Source organism: Lottia gigantea (genome assembly GCF_000327385.1).
Source record: "Lottia gigantea unplaced genomic scaffold LOTGIsca_4, whole genome shotgun sequence".
NCBI lineage: Eukaryota > Metazoa > Mollusca > Gastropoda > Lottiidae > Lottia > Lottia gigantea.
In genome coordinates this window covers 6,392,128-6,408,110 of record NW_008709379.1, presented here as the reverse complement: position 1 = coordinate 6,408,110, position 15,983 = coordinate 6,392,128, and the positions used below count along the sequence as shown (strand labels likewise).

Sequence of the window (15,983 nt, the reverse complement as noted above, 5' to 3'; positions counted from 1 at the left end):
TATTCTGGATGGATATTCATATGCTCTGAATTTATATATGTCTTTGCGGAATGAAATAACGTCACTTATGTAGTAATGAGATTAAAATACATTTAAAATGTCGTATTACATTCAGTCTGCATGCTGCATAATATATTGCACCAAACTAAACGCTTTTGTGTATGGGATTGGTGGGGTTGGAGGGTGTTAGTGGTGTGGCACCCTGATGGTTGCGTTATTTCGTCCTAATTTAGAATTTTGTGAAATAAACCTGATGTGTCCTCGAAACATTTCCAGATCGGTCGTTATGCCCCAATTGTCTTGACACTGATTACTCTAAAAAACTTAACACTACTATACATCATTCTGCACTACTATACATTACTATACATTACTATTATACGCCACTCTACACTACTATACATCACTCTACACTAATATTCTTCATTATACACTACTACTGTACATCGCTCTACACTACTATCCGCCACTCTACACTACACTAATATAAAACATCATTCTACACTACTATACATCACCTTATATTAATATACACCACCTTACACTACTATACATCACTTCACACTAATATATATCACTCCCTTTACACTAATATACATCATCTTACACTATATTATACATCACTCTAATCCTGCCTTAAATACAATACATTACTCTTCACTACTCTACATCACGCTATATATATATCACTCACTTTACACTGATATACATCATCTTACACTATATTAGATCACTCTAAACCTGCCTTAACTACAATACATTACTCTACACCACTATACATCACAATAATGTATACTACTTCACTATATAACATTCTAGGGGTGTAGAGTGAAGTACGGTGTAGAATGGTTAAATTATTGGGTAGTAGTGTACATAAATGAATATTGATCTATGGTAGTGTGAATAGGTGTATAGTGTTACATAGTTAGTGTAAGGTTAAATATGTATGGTATGAAGAGTAATGTGTGGTAGTATAGAGTGATGGATGCAGTGTGAGTGTTAAAGAAGGGTGTAAAGTAGGGTAGAGTGATGTATGGTATATCTATATATATGATTTTTATTTAATCCCGAGAAAAGAATATGGAAAATAAATGAATACAATTTATTTCGAGAAAGTAAGTCGAAAATAAATAATTTTGATTTAATTCTGAGAAAAGTATGTCGAAATTAAATTAATATAATTCATCTCAAGAAAAGTATGTCGAAATCAAATGAATGTAATTTATATCGAGAAAAGTATGTCGAAATTACATAATTTTAATTTGATTCTGAGAAAAGTATGTCGAAATTATTAAATGAATACAATTTATCTCAAGAAAAGTATGTCGAAATCAAATGAATATAATTTATTTCGAGAAAAGTATGTCGAAATTAAATAATCAATTGGTTTAATTTCGACATAGCAGGTTGAAATAATGATAATATGATTATTTTTTTCTTCTGTTAATACAATTTATTTCGAGAAACGTATGTCGAAATTAAATAATTTTGATTTAATTCTGAGAAAAGTATATCGAAATTAAATGAATACAATTTATCTTAAGAAAAGTATGTCGAAATCAAATAATCAATCGGTTTAATTTCGACATAGTAAGTTGAAATTAATGATAATATAATTATATTTTTCTTCTGTTAATACAATTTATTTCGAGAAAAGTATGTCGAAATTAAATGAATACAATTTATCTTAAGAAAAGTATGTCGAAATCAAATGAATATAATTTATTTCGAGAAAAGTGTGTCGAAATCAAATAATCAATCGGTTTAATTTCGACATAGTAAGTTGAAATTAATGATAATATAATTATTTTTTTCTTCTGTTAATACAATTTATTTCGAGAAAAGTATGTAGAAATTAAATAATCAATAGGTTTAATTTCGACATAGTGAGTTAATGATAATATAATTATTTTTTTCTTCTGTTAATATGGCCCGAAGACGCTTCCGTAATTCAGCTTTCTAGTTCAAAAAAAGGGAAAGGGTTTAGAATTTTCATATTTTCTTCACCTTAACAAGGTCAAAGGTCATTGAATTTGGCAATCTGCTGATTCTTTCAGATTTGATGTCTGAGATCTACTTCCGGTTACACAACCTTCCAAAAGGGGAATTTTTCACACCTTTTGACTGCTTTAGCACGTGACCTATTTAACGTACCATGTAACGTACAAGGTTGATTTTTTCAGATTCCCTAGCAAATTGGTACATTAGCAAAGTCCCACTCAGTAACACGAGTGGTCCTAGTTTTGTTTATTATTACAGTTGTAAATATTTTTTTTTAGCTCAAGACGAATTAAATGTTGAGACTTGTTATTGTCTAAATCAGTTGGGAAAATATGGTTTATTACATGATGATCTGTGTCAGATATGTATCGAATGCAATTATAGTGTTGGCAGTTTCCCTCAACATTCCATTGCTGTCTATCGTACTTATGGTGAGTTTATCACGCAACTAGTCACAGTCTAAAAACTTGGAGGTATATAAGACCTAAGTAAAGATAGCTGTTCAGACAGACGATGACGCTCTTGGTATACATTGTTGCCATTGACGTCATACTGCACGTAATTTTCACATGTTACCGGTCTGTTTTTTAAGATTGAAAAAGATAATAACAAAAGTACTAGAAATGTACATAATGTGCATAATATTTTCAAAAATATCTCTCAATCTATAACTCAAATATATGCCAGTGTCTCAAGAAAAGGCTACTCGTCTTTTTAACTTTCAAACGCGGATAATTCTAGACACAAATGGATTTGAAGGCTAAAATTTCAACTGTGAGCAGCTGTGAACATTATTACTGAGTGGCTTAGTCAATAGACATAATAGAGATTTTACGTTGGGAAAATTTATTGCAGACAAAGAATGTACCACTGATATACCTATGGTGGGTAACACAACTACCACAATAATACCTGGATATAACCATGTAGACGTCTACGGTTTTGGTACTGTTATTACTTTTGAGTGTGAGGTTGGACATGAATTCTCCGATGGTGAAACCAGTAAAAATATGTATTGTTACAATAACAATACATGGAATCCACAGTTAGATTCCTGTCAGTGTAAGTATTCCATTGATATTGAAATTTGATGATGTAACTTTGGTTCATTTGGTTTGGAATATATTATTAAAGGACCTTAAGTTAGAAATAATGGTGTAATAAAAGCTTTAGAAATACATTGGTTTTTTTATCAAAACACTCGTCTTGTAATCATCTGGAATAGATAAATGATCTCCCGCAACGGGGTATTTGCCCTAACAGAATTATTCTGACGATTGTAGATTTCATAATTATGCTTTTAGTGAAGATGTGTGAAGAACCAGTAGCTCTGACCAATGGGATGGTCGAAGGAAGCCGCTTCTACTTTAACGTTACCATAAAATATGTATGTAAACCAGGCTATGTATTTTCTACTGGAGCAGAGTTCTATTTAGCAGTTTGTCAAAGTGATAAAACATGGTCCAGTACACCTACAGCAGTCTGTAAAAGTAAGAAATTATCCATCTTATGCAATACATTCATTTCGAAGATCAAAACATAAATTGTCAACATTATTTTTGAAAAAATGATTCATGGAAATAATGTAACCATATTATGTTGGTAACATTTAAAAAGATTTTTTTAATGAAATTCAGATGCGATTATTTAGACATTAGAGTTATAATTGTCACTCATGGATGAATTATTGGTTATTTGCCAAAAATAAATTGATAAGAGATTCCCTTCGGTCGAAGAATATTATTTTTTTTCGGTGAACACCCGATATCGTAAATTGTGAAAAGTGATGTAGGTTGTCCTAATTCACAACCGATTTTCAAGAAATTTAAGTGTTTCCCCCATCGCATACTGAAATGAGCTTGATTCACTTGCTTTTGAAACTGTATAAAGGGGGAGAATTACAGTCAAAAATCATTATTCAAGATCAGTAACTATATTATTGATTCAGTTTAGACAGCTTCATTAATCACATAACCCTACAATTTCAGGGTTAAAATGCTCGTCTCCACCAGTAGTAGTTAATGCAGAAAATGTACCAGATGTTAACTACTTTGAAGATGTAATTACCTATACTTGTAAAGAGTATACCAGATTTCCCGATAATACAACAGAAAGCAACAGTCAGTGTACAGCAGACGGATCATGGACGTCCATAGAAACTTGTTCTTGTAAGTCGGATACTGAAGGTTTAAGTTCTGAAGGTTTCATGGAATTGTGGGTTTAATTTCAAATTCCAAATGTCGGGTTTCAGTGGTATAGATACTTGACTTACTTATTGAGACGATGGAACAGTGGCGGTGTCTGAGGGGATTCAGGGGTGTAGAAAGGTGGTTTGCACCACCAATCGTACCAGCACTTTATTTTTAACAAATTTTAAGATATGATTTTTTTACGTTTTTGCCCTAAAATATGCGTTTCTTAGAAGAGCCCTCTTAGACGCCCCATTGGAGGCTTGCGAATATCACGGATTTCGGCCTCAACAGTTCCCCCCACCCATTGAGCCTGTCTGTCCCCTATCTATACCCCTGTCGCGAAAAGTCACTGAATTAGATGAGGAACTTTTGGTTGTAGAGGTTTAATCTATTCAAGCTTAATTATATTAATAAGTGTGGTTAAGATTTTTGACTTTTACTTTCATTACAGTTTATACCTGTCCACCACCTCCCATTATGAAAGGAGCTTTCAGAACATTTGATAATGATGAGAAAGTTGTCTACATTTGCTATGGAAATCATTTTTTCTCTGATGGGAGTACTAACAAAAGTGTGACATGTAATGAAGAATTTCAGTGGTTGATTGATGACACATGTACCATTCCAGGTAAAATAGATTATGCTAAATCATTGGAATCAGTTTGTATACGCCCACACATTAATGTGGGCGTATATAGCCCTCGCCCCTGTCTGTCTGACTGTCTGTCTGTCCACAATTGGCTGAGTGTATTACGATGGCCATCTTTATTTTTGACAAATTCAAAGAATAGAAACTTCGAAATGCAAAGTTAGCCAAATAAAAATGTGTGATATCGATATCTCTGACTTGATCGTGTTGTTGTTGTTGCTTTAAAAGTACAATAAAGTTCGGATTGTATATATATTTGTTATATATTTCAGTGGAATTGTTTTCACCAAAGCACTCTTTCTGCCAAAGCCGGAATGGTGTAAGAAGAATAGCTAACAATATGATTACACTGACAGTTAGAAGTCGCATGGATTGTGCATTAAAATGTGCATTTAATGATCTCTGTTTGTCATATAACCTGAAAAAGGAGGACAGTAAATTTTGTGAAATACTCCTCAGTCCACTTGAAGGTGTATCTGATACAAATAATTCGGCCTGGATTGGATTCAATTCCATTAAGAGGTTGCCATGTTGATTAAATGAAGTTGCCTAGTAATGCTCATAATGTTATTTTTGCCCAAACGAACATCTGTTTTAGTAATTTTGATTTTAGTTTATTAGCATACAGGGGTCTATGTAATTTGCAATCACATTCTAAAGAAGTATTAATGGTTGTAGCACTTGATAGATCTGTAGTGTGGTCATAATGGATAATGGATTCGTGAGAATATTGATGTACGAGATTATAATCCTTTTGTTTTAAAGAGAAACCGTTGTAGAAATATTATGTTAATTTTAATTTATGTGATTTATTTGAATAATGAAATTGTTCTGAATGAATACATATTGAATCTATTATGAGAAAGCAAATGTAAAACCACGTTCCTTTAGCAACGGTACGATGATTATTCACATCTAACTAGATGATCATCGTACCGTTGCTAAAAGAACATGATGAAAATCAGACAATTTTATGTTATTTATTATAACTTGCCATAGATGCAAATATTTTATGGTCTAATCCAATTGATTCTAAAAAACATTACTTTAACATTTATATCCCCCAATTCCTATAAATCAAAGACTACATAATGTATATTGTATTGCACTTCAAAATTTCCAGTTAAAAATGGGCATACCCGGAGAGAGGAATTGCTCAGTGTATTATGTATATGTGGAAATACACGAATTTCCTACATAACTGAATGCAAATTATGAGTATTAGTTACATGATAACTCTGTATGACCAATGTTTTGTCAGAGTATTGATTCGGGAATTTCAAATGTATTCTCTGGAAAATCCAATGTTATATTGGACATTATTTTGTGCTACAGTTAAATTCGACTTACCATGATTCACATAATTTGATCAGAAATCTTACTTTACACTGCAGTCACGTAACGTAATTTTCGTGTTTTGATTCACATTGGTTAACTATACAGCCTCAACCTACAGAGATTTGCCTATCCTTTCAAAGCAATGTAAACTTTTCAGTTATTACCAAATGTCACAAGTTTTTATCAGCCAAATTTCCTTATAATCCCCAGATGTACTTGTCTGCTGGAATATATTCCGGTGAAGAAAGTCATGTGACAAATTAGCGGATTCCATGTCAGCAGAAAAATTCTATGTAGACACATTGTAGGCCATATTTCTAAGTTGTTTCAATGAATTCAATTGCGATAAATTACTCTTACGTTTTACTGATCTTATTTTGACGTCACTATTGTTAAAAATAAATTGATATTAAAGATAAATACTAAGAAATGATAATTATACCACTTGGTATCCATTTGACGTGTTTTTCTTGACACGAAAATAGGTGACGCATTTTGCCGCCGTTGTCGAGTTGGTTACCCATGAAATATGGGTGAAATTGGGGGATCCATCAAGAAAATCGGAACAAAACAATTCTAATTATTTCATAAAATATCTGAAGAAACATCTAAGACAAAAAAAAATTCCGTTTTTTTATGTTTACGAAATTCGGTGTTGAATCCTTATATGCACGAATATAAGTTACACACTGTATGTATTATATTTGTGATCTGCAGATGTGAATAACATGTATATGAAATAATAAAAAAGAATCCTGTATTATGTCGACAGGGAGTATTTCAGAAGTATTCAACAATATTGTAGCCTATGTTATACTTTAGCCTATCCCTATTTAGGCCATACGCCTTCAAATTTTAAAAGGTTCAAGGTCCAATGAGTCGACCTCAATTTAAAAGGGATTTACTCGTCATGATTTTTATAATTGGGTGAATTCATTGCAAACTTGCTCCTTGTAGCTGTAGATATAATTATCAGTGAGTCAGAAAATTCTGCAGAAAGTCTATTGATTCAGTCATATATTACCACAGATACTGATATGTGTATGTCATAAGTTTCTGTTTAAAGTCGAAATCATCCTTTAATATGTATCCATAATAAACTAATATTCTCCATAATGAAGAAGTCTATAGAACAGTTAAAGAAGCTTGCGTTTAAAAAAAAGTATATGTTATTTTTAGATATCGGGAATTCTATTGACCTATATAGAAATACACGTAACTGTTTATTTTTAGACCACATTGGTTTTATTTATCAAAGGTATGTACGATTATAATACTTATATCTTTTTACGATAGGTAAAGCGATTAAATAAATTGAAATCGATGCCATGTACTAATATTATAGAAATCGACATGTAGTGTTTCCATGTTTGAAAGGAACAATGATATAAGCTTGTATATAATAAGATTTGCATTTTGTCCAACCATTTGACCAATATACAAGGTTATGTGAACATTCCCTTTTTAAGCATACAGGGATTTCCTGAATAAAAGTAAAGTAATTTTATTTTCTTATTCCATTTTTATGGCAATCTTCATACCAAGGGTAGGTACACGATTAGAATACTTAGATCTATTTAGGAAAAGAAATGCGACTTTAGATAGATTCGATGCTTTGTACGTAAAATGAATAAGAGTTAATATAGGCATGTAGTGTTTCCACATTGTAATATAACAAAAATTTACAACTTAAGAATTCCATAAATAATCACCCACTTCTTCTGTATGTGCAACTCTAGTCGAAAAATGTAAGTATAAAAAACTAAAAATATATGCCTTATTCTGTTAAAACAGCGGAAACTTAATTCAGGAGCAATGGGGAAAACACGGGACACACTATAACAAAGATGATAGAACATTAATTTTCGTACATCAAAATTGTAGGTTTTGAAAAATTGGTGGGGAGATTACCAGAAAACCGAAATATTTTGAAATTCAAAGATGTCGCTTATTACTTCCGTAAACAGTTTCGGTCACTTGACTCGCTAGTAATAAAACCTATGAATCATAGAAATAATATTATATAAATATCGTCCAATATATATTTCCTGCCGACTTGGTCGATTTGGGATTTTATACTAACAACCTTATATGAATCAATAATGATAGATAATCTGTAAATTGATGTTAATGATCTAACTCTTCCGAAATGAAATGAGTTACGTTCCACTGAATGATGACGAATTTAACATCATTATACCAAACCCGATATATGTACTACATAAATATATATATATATATATGTACTATACCTGCTATAACTTAAAAATAAACACAGTTTAGGTTTAGGTGTATTAAAAGGTAACTATTATACGTACTCAGATTTACACAAATATCGGTTTTCAAATTGTTGTTGAATACTTTTGTTTAAACTTTACAGATATCATGAATAAACTTGAGAACATACTGACTGAGTTAAATCTTCACCAATTATATCCCAATTTTGAAAAGGAAAGGGTAAGATTATTTGCTTGTGTCCTTTAACTAAACATTATCTGATATTATTTTACTATTTCTTACTGTTTAATGCCAATGGTATGGTTTACTAAGTGCCTGTTAGAAGTAAGATCCTAGCTAATAGGGTTCAATAGTGAAACATGGAATGTGGTATTTTGTCCTAGTTTTGCTACTCAATTTTGGCTACATTAGAGATCAAGTTTAAATAGTTTGTTTTGACTACTTTTAATTTCACAGATCTATCTTGGAAAAAAAATTTGATGCTTTTTTTTAATATTAAATGTTGGATAAATATCTTGAACTAATATCCCATTCACATTTTTCCCTTACATATTTTATGCATTATAAAGAACAGAAAATTCAAGTATTTGTCTATGGCACATAACGTCTCTTCCACTTTTCAACGGCAACACTACGAGTCTCTAAGACCATTTCTATTCGTATGTATCGAATTCTTGTTTTTAGTTTTTCACTTTTTTTTTATTTCAAAGGCAGCACATGCCAAGCGGTGCCTTTCAATTTTCATGCTGATTGGCAAGTCTTTTAAGACATGTTGTCCTTTTGGAAGCATGTGAGCTTTGTTCATGACAGCCTCCTTATCAACAGTATGCACAAATTTAACAATTATGACTGGGGGTCCTGTTTTATTTATATTTTTCTGAAGTCTGTGTTAGTTCAAAATTTGCACTTTATAGTTTATCCCAAAAGTATTTTTAAAAGGATCAGTCATTACTGTATTGACATCTTCTTGTTCAGAATACGGGATTCCATAAAAAAGAAGATTATACTTGCGATTGTAAAATAATATACTGAGTGTGGAATCAAACCATAATATCAAAAAAAAAAAAAAAGAATTATTACAAAAAAATTTCTTGCAATAAAAACTCAAAACGAAGAATATATCCTTTTTGACATTTGGAAAAAGCTAGACAAATACAGGGACAAGTGATTTGAATAGAAAAATACAAAAAGAAAACAAAAAATAATTTGTCAGCAATGACACAAATCTTTCATTTTTCTGCCTCCAAACTCAGTATGTAGAATATTTTAAAAATGATGTATCAATATGTTAATTAATCTTAAGTAAGCTTAAAACTAAGCCCCTATAATTTCCTTGAAAACCACATACAGGTAGTTGAAAATAATTTATGAGTTAATCATTGATGCAACAATCCTAAGGCAATATGCCATTTTCCATGTAGCCTTCACTGAAACCCATTTGTAGGGTTATACTAACTAGATACCTCAGTAAACAATACCAGTGGATTTTAAAAGTAAGATGCTGTAAAATATACTGAGTTCTGAGACAACACATTCAAGATAGATTGAAAAAGAAAAATATAATTTAGAAGAACAAAAAACAGTGAAGCCTCCAGAAGGAAGTTAGACATATAAAGAAGCAATTTGACCAGACTCTAATGAAAAGAGAAACAAAAAAATCTATGCATTAACAAATACATTTAATGTGTTTTTCCCATTCTCCGGACTCAGTATATTATTTACATTAAAAGCCCAATCAATCAATACCTTAATTAAGCTCAAGCATGTGGTTTGCAGCCTCATAAATCGAAATCCCTATAATAATTTTATGAAACACTCCATGCAGGCAGTGAATGTATAAATGAGCACAAACATATCAATGAAACAGCTATAATCAAGCACATGCAGACTGTGTCTTGATACCTCTCTAAGCTATTCGGAAGGATGTATAATCCCCTCCTCTTGTATGAGACAAGGGAACCTGTTTATGTTGATAGTGAATACAGTAGATTTACTCTCAACATATTATTTACACATCTACAATTCAGTCAGTATAGCCATATGCTAAGGGAGATAACTACAATATTGTACCGCCTACTAAATTCAATATGTTCACAAACAACTATCTTAACACTTGATAATGGGTAGCAAACTTCACTTTCTGTCAGTAAACTGTCAAGGCCTAGGAAATAGTGAAAAAAGGAAAGATGTCTTAAACTTTTTGAGAAATGAGAAATATAATATTTATTGTATTCAAGACACACACTTTATTAAAGAACTAGAACCATACATACGTAGTGAGTGGGACTCTGGGTGTATATTCAACTCTTTTAGCAGTAAATCACGAGGAGTAGCAAGCCCATTTGGTAACAATTTTGACTAAAATAACTAAATAATTTTCAGATAAACCCGGAAATATTATAATTGTAGATCTTCTAGTAGAAGAAACGACATTTTCAATAATAAATATTTATGGTCCAAACAATGACAACCCAACATTCTTTGAAAACATATTTAAAAATATAAATGAATTCAAAACAGAAAAATTCATAATATGTGGGGACTTCAATCTCACTTTAAACCAACAATTAGATAATAAAAACAACCTACACGAAAATAACCCAATTGCCAAAATACAACTTCTTGAAAAAATTAAACAATATGATCTAAAATAAGTATTTCGGGAACTCTTCCCAAAATTACAGAAATACACGTTGTAAAAAAACCCAATGGAACTTGCAAGACTGGATTTTTTTCTTAGTAACCAATAACTTAATGGCAAAAATAATCAACACACTAATTATTCCTAGCTATCGTTCTGACCATTCACAAATTGTCTTGGAACTTCAATTGTCTAAAGTCCAAAAAAACGCAAAGGCCTATGGAAATTTAATACATCCTTTTTGAATGACAAGATCTATCTTGACGCAATAAAAACATTGATTTCAAAAATTAAATGCCAATATGTATTGCCAGTATATAACTTTGAAAATATTGATAAAATAGATACAAAAAATATTCGAATTTTTAGACATACTATTAATGGAAATAAGAATGAAAACGTCATACGATATTTTTTTTAAAAAGGGAACAAAATGAAATGAAAAAAAATCTATTATAGATGAAATTACAAAATTAGAAAACAATGAAATTTAATCATTAAACCTTTTAGAACAAAAACAAAATGAGTTAACAGAATATAGAAAAATAAAAATCAAAGGAAACATTATTAGGTCTTAAGCTAAATGGATTGAGGAAGGGGAAAAACCCTCGAAATATTTCTGTAGTTTGGAATTTAGAAACTATTACAATAAGCTAATATCTCGATTAGAGACTGAAAATGGTCAAACAATTACAATCCAAACTGAAATAATTAAAGAGACATTTTTTATCAAAATCTGTATGCGAAGATGGATTATGATACAGACCAAAATGATCTCATACAAAAACTAGGAAAAGTAAATTTTAATGTACTATCCGACACTGAAACAGACGAACTTGAGGGGGAAATACAATCTGACGAAGCATTGGCCTTCCTGAAAAACATGAAAAATGATCGAAGCCCTGGCTCTGACGGACTTCCGGTAGAATTTTTCAAATTTTTTTGGATTGACTTGGGTAATCTTATTGTTAGAGCTAAAAACTACTCCTATAGCATAAATAAAATGTCGGTTGTTCAACAAATAGGCATTATTACATGCATACCTAAACCAAATAAACCAAAGCAATACTTAAAAAACTGGCGACCCTTAACTCTTTTAAATACAATATATAAAATAGCATCGGGAGTGATAGCTAACAGAATCAAAAAATACTTGAACAAAATTATAGGCCCAGACCAGACAGACTTCATAAAAGGCAGGTACATAGGCGAAAATATTCGACTAATCTATGATATACTAGAGAATACAGAACAACATAAAATACAAGGACTTTTACTACTGATCGATTTTGAAAAAGCATTCGAAAGCGTCGCATGGAACTTTATCTTTATCTACTTGATCTCTTTGGTTTTAAGAAATCTATCAAGAAGTGGATTTCTACTTTATATAATAATTCAACCTCAAGAGTAATAATTAATGGACATCTCTCATCCGACATACAGCTTGGAAGGGGTGTTAGACAAGGGGACCCTCTAAGACCAAATATCTTCATACTCTGTGCTGAGATACTTCCCATTCTCATCAAAGACACAAGAGATATTATAAAGGAATAAACATTGGAGGAGAAGAGTATCTCATCACTCAGTATGCTGATGACACTTCATTTATATTGGATGGGTCACCGGAATCATTTAAATCCAGACTTGAAACTCTAGACTATTTTGCTATTTTTTCAGGATTAAAGATAAACTTTTCAAAAACTAAAGTTGTCTGGATAGGAAGTAAAAAATACTCTAAACAAGTATACCATCACCCAAGATGGAAACTAGATTGGGGAAGCACTGACTTCAATCTTTTAAATTTCTCCGTAGACATAGAAACTTTGACCAAAAAATAATTACCATTCATAATTTACTTCAAAAATGGCAGAAAACTTACTGTTATAGGAAAAATAATTGTTATTAAAACATTGGCTTTACCCAAATTAACACACCTACTGAGTGCACTACCTTCACCCCCAACAGCGTATCTTGAAAAAATAAATAAAAAATTCTTTCAATTTATATGGAATAAAAAATCTGACAAAATCAGCCGTGACACCTTATTTAGGGAGAAACAACCATTGACAAATCAATGAAATTATCTAACAAAACTATAAGAATGTGGAGGAACATGGCAAAAAATAATTAAAAACATAATTAATACCACAATATGTGAATTAATAGAATATGGCAATGAATATATAAAAAAGAAAATCCCTCAGATTTCAAACAATTTTTTGAAAGATGTTTTACACAATTGTTCACTGCTACAAGACAGAGCAAAACCCCATGACTTCAACACTCTAAATATATGGGATAACAAAGAAATAAAAGTTGGAAACCAAACAATACACTACAAGCATTATAGTAAGATAGTGGACCACAGCCATATACGCCTACCACGGATGCGGATGGTAAATATTCAAGATTTTGGGGAAAGGGCAATGACTCTGCTTCTAATGGTCGAAAATAGCTCAAATTCGAACTTTATCTTCGTTTTATGAAAATGTATACACATACCGAATTTCATTTGATTCCATCAAAAAAATCTAGTTTTAGAGCGTTTACAAGCAAATGTTGACGGACGGACGGACCAACTGACGGACAGGGGTGCCGACAATATACGTCGAGAGATGTGGGCGTATAAAAAAGGGGATACATTTCATAAAAGACATAAGTAATACATACATAAACTACAATCAGATAAGAGAATTACAATATAAAAACCAATTTCCTAGAACATGAATCACTCCTGAGAGCAATTAAAATCTATAAAAAAAAGTTAACCCTGAGACTTGCATTGTTAACAATATCCGGCCAATCATACCATTTAAAATCAAAACATTCCTCAATTACAAAACTCAAGGCAAAAAATATATTAGAGAAACTTTAGCCAAAAATAATTCTAATGTACCAAAAGCAAAAAATCGCTATAGAAACAAGGGATATAATATAACTCATGAAGAGTGGAAATATTATTATTCACTACCTTTCAACACTAGTAAAGATACATCACTTCAATGGTTACAATATAAAATACTACACAGAATTCTGACTACAAACACATTTCAACATAAAATTGGAATTTTGGACACTAAACTATGCTCACTCTGCTGAGACACTTGAACATGTACTCTATGACTGATAAAAATTTTGAAAAAATCTGGCATGAAGTCAATACGTGGATAAAAAATATAACACAGATTGAGGTCAAATTAGACAACAGAGATGTAATATTATGTATTATTATTTGTTTTATTAACAAATCAATAAATTGTAACACATTAGAAGTTATAAATTGGATAATAATGAACATTAAATTATTTATCTATAGAATCAAACTAAAGGACCAAAATCTACAAATCAATGCAATTAAAAATATGTTATCTGTACAATTTGAGATACAACAATACTGTATGTTTAAAAAAAACTACCACTATGAAAAATACACTATCTATTATGAAAAATGGGCTAGAATAGTACAAACTGATAACAAATCAAAAGTTATATCGGGCAGTTTAAAATTACTGACAAAAACCTCAATGTACAACTAATATTAATTATTCTTAGCTCTACCGAAGTGTAGGTGTGTAATGTACTTCTTTCTCATTTACTGTATATACATTATTGTGGGACTTTGCTTTCAGCAAAGTCCCAGTTTGTTATCGAAATGTCCATTCTTTTTTTTTTTTTTTTTTTTTTTTTTTTTTTTTTCGAAATTTACACACCTTCCTGAGCCTAGACTGCAGTAGTTGCAGCAACCATTCAACTTCTCTAGACCTTCTGTAGTGGCGACGTGTTCCTTAAATATATATTGGAACATTTTTGCAAAACCGGAAGTGCCACAGTTCAACATGTGCAAATAGTCGAAAATCGGCTCTAGAAGGCGTATTTTTGCATCGATTTTCTTCGGGTTTTCATTTTTACAATCTACCTGTAATTTCTGACCTGATAGCACTTGAAAAATTACGAAATTTGAAAATTCGTCGCTCACTTTTTTCGATCAAATTTTTCAATCTTTTTGCAACTTTTTTGCTTTTGCATCGATTGATCTGAAATTTAATATGCAAAGGGACATCACCAAAGCAAATAATATGTAGTTGTCAAATATTTAATTTTACTTCCGGTTTTAAACAGGGAATCAATTGAAAGTACAGTCCACTTCCGGTCGAATAACTTCCGGTGTAATTGAAATAAGTCAACGAAATTTATGCTGATCGAAAGTAAATGCTATTACCAAAAAACGAAGAAAATAAAATCCAGACCGGAAGTGATACTTTGGCCGCCATATTGAAAAAACACACTTTTGTAAAACTCAAAATGGGGCCTCAGGGTAAATGTTGATATGCTCAAATTTGATGTGAATGTATTCCGCAATCGATTGCGCAAAAAACATTGGGAGCCGAATTTTGAATTTCGCTTTTGCTTTTTTGCAACTTCCGGTTGACATTTTTTCATGCTTTAAACGATCTTACCATGTGACCTTGACCTTTGATGACCTTGACCTTCATAGGGTCAAAGGTCATTGACCTTGGCTATCATTTGATACTTTGACCTTTGACCTCCGACATGTACTTCCGGTTTTATAGCTATCCGTAAAAAGCCAAATTCGCAACTTTGGATTGCTCTAGCACGTGACGTACTTAACCTAGAGGGTTAATTTTTTCGGTTTCCTAATGTGCTTCTCGTGCCCTTTACATAGATATATAACAATCGTTCTTTTAACGCAAAATTGAAATTGGTGATTTTTTCAAATTTGAGGTTTTTTTTACAATATTTGCGTCTTTTTGAGCTTGGTGTATGTATATCTTATGATCTATTTGATGTAGAATCTTGATATTTGGAATACAACTAGACACTTTGAATATGAATTCACCTATGACAAAAAAACTTATGTGGGCGTGGCACATCCGGGTTGAATTACTAATTGTTTAGATTTTGG

At 31.5% G+C, this 15,983-nt stretch overlaps 2 protein-coding genes across 2 annotated transcripts in view; both read left to right on the top strand.

Annotated features, from left to right (window-relative positions):
* Positions 1-9,450, top strand: part of LOTGIDRAFT_228873 (hypothetical protein) — a gene marked incomplete at both ends in the record, with an annotated part of 15,440 nt that extends 5,990 nt beyond the window's left edge. Inside the window, 8 exons of the mRNA XM_009059954.1 lie at positions 2,280-2,432; positions 2,857-3,063; positions 3,306-3,491; positions 3,990-4,169; positions 4,645-4,821; positions 5,115-5,312; positions 8,561-8,637; positions 9,394-9,450. Of these exons, the coding sequence (XP_009058202.1) occupies positions 2,280-2,432; positions 2,857-3,063; positions 3,306-3,491; positions 3,990-4,169; positions 4,645-4,821; positions 5,115-5,312; positions 8,561-8,637; positions 9,394-9,450 (1,235 nt within the window). The remainder of the gene's footprint in view (positions 1-2,279; positions 2,433-2,856; positions 3,064-3,305; positions 3,492-3,989; positions 4,170-4,644; positions 4,822-5,114; positions 5,313-8,560; positions 8,638-9,393) is intronic.
* A 1,349-nt stretch (positions 9,451-10,799) lies between these two features.
* Positions 10,800-10,979, top strand: LOTGIDRAFT_76338 (hypothetical protein; the record flags this gene model as incomplete). Its single annotated transcript, XM_009059565.1, has 1 exon — positions 10,800-10,979. A coding segment is annotated over one exon (180 nt), but the record flags the coding sequence as incomplete, so codon positions are not given.
* Between the last annotated feature and the right edge of the window lie 5,004 nt (positions 10,980-15,983).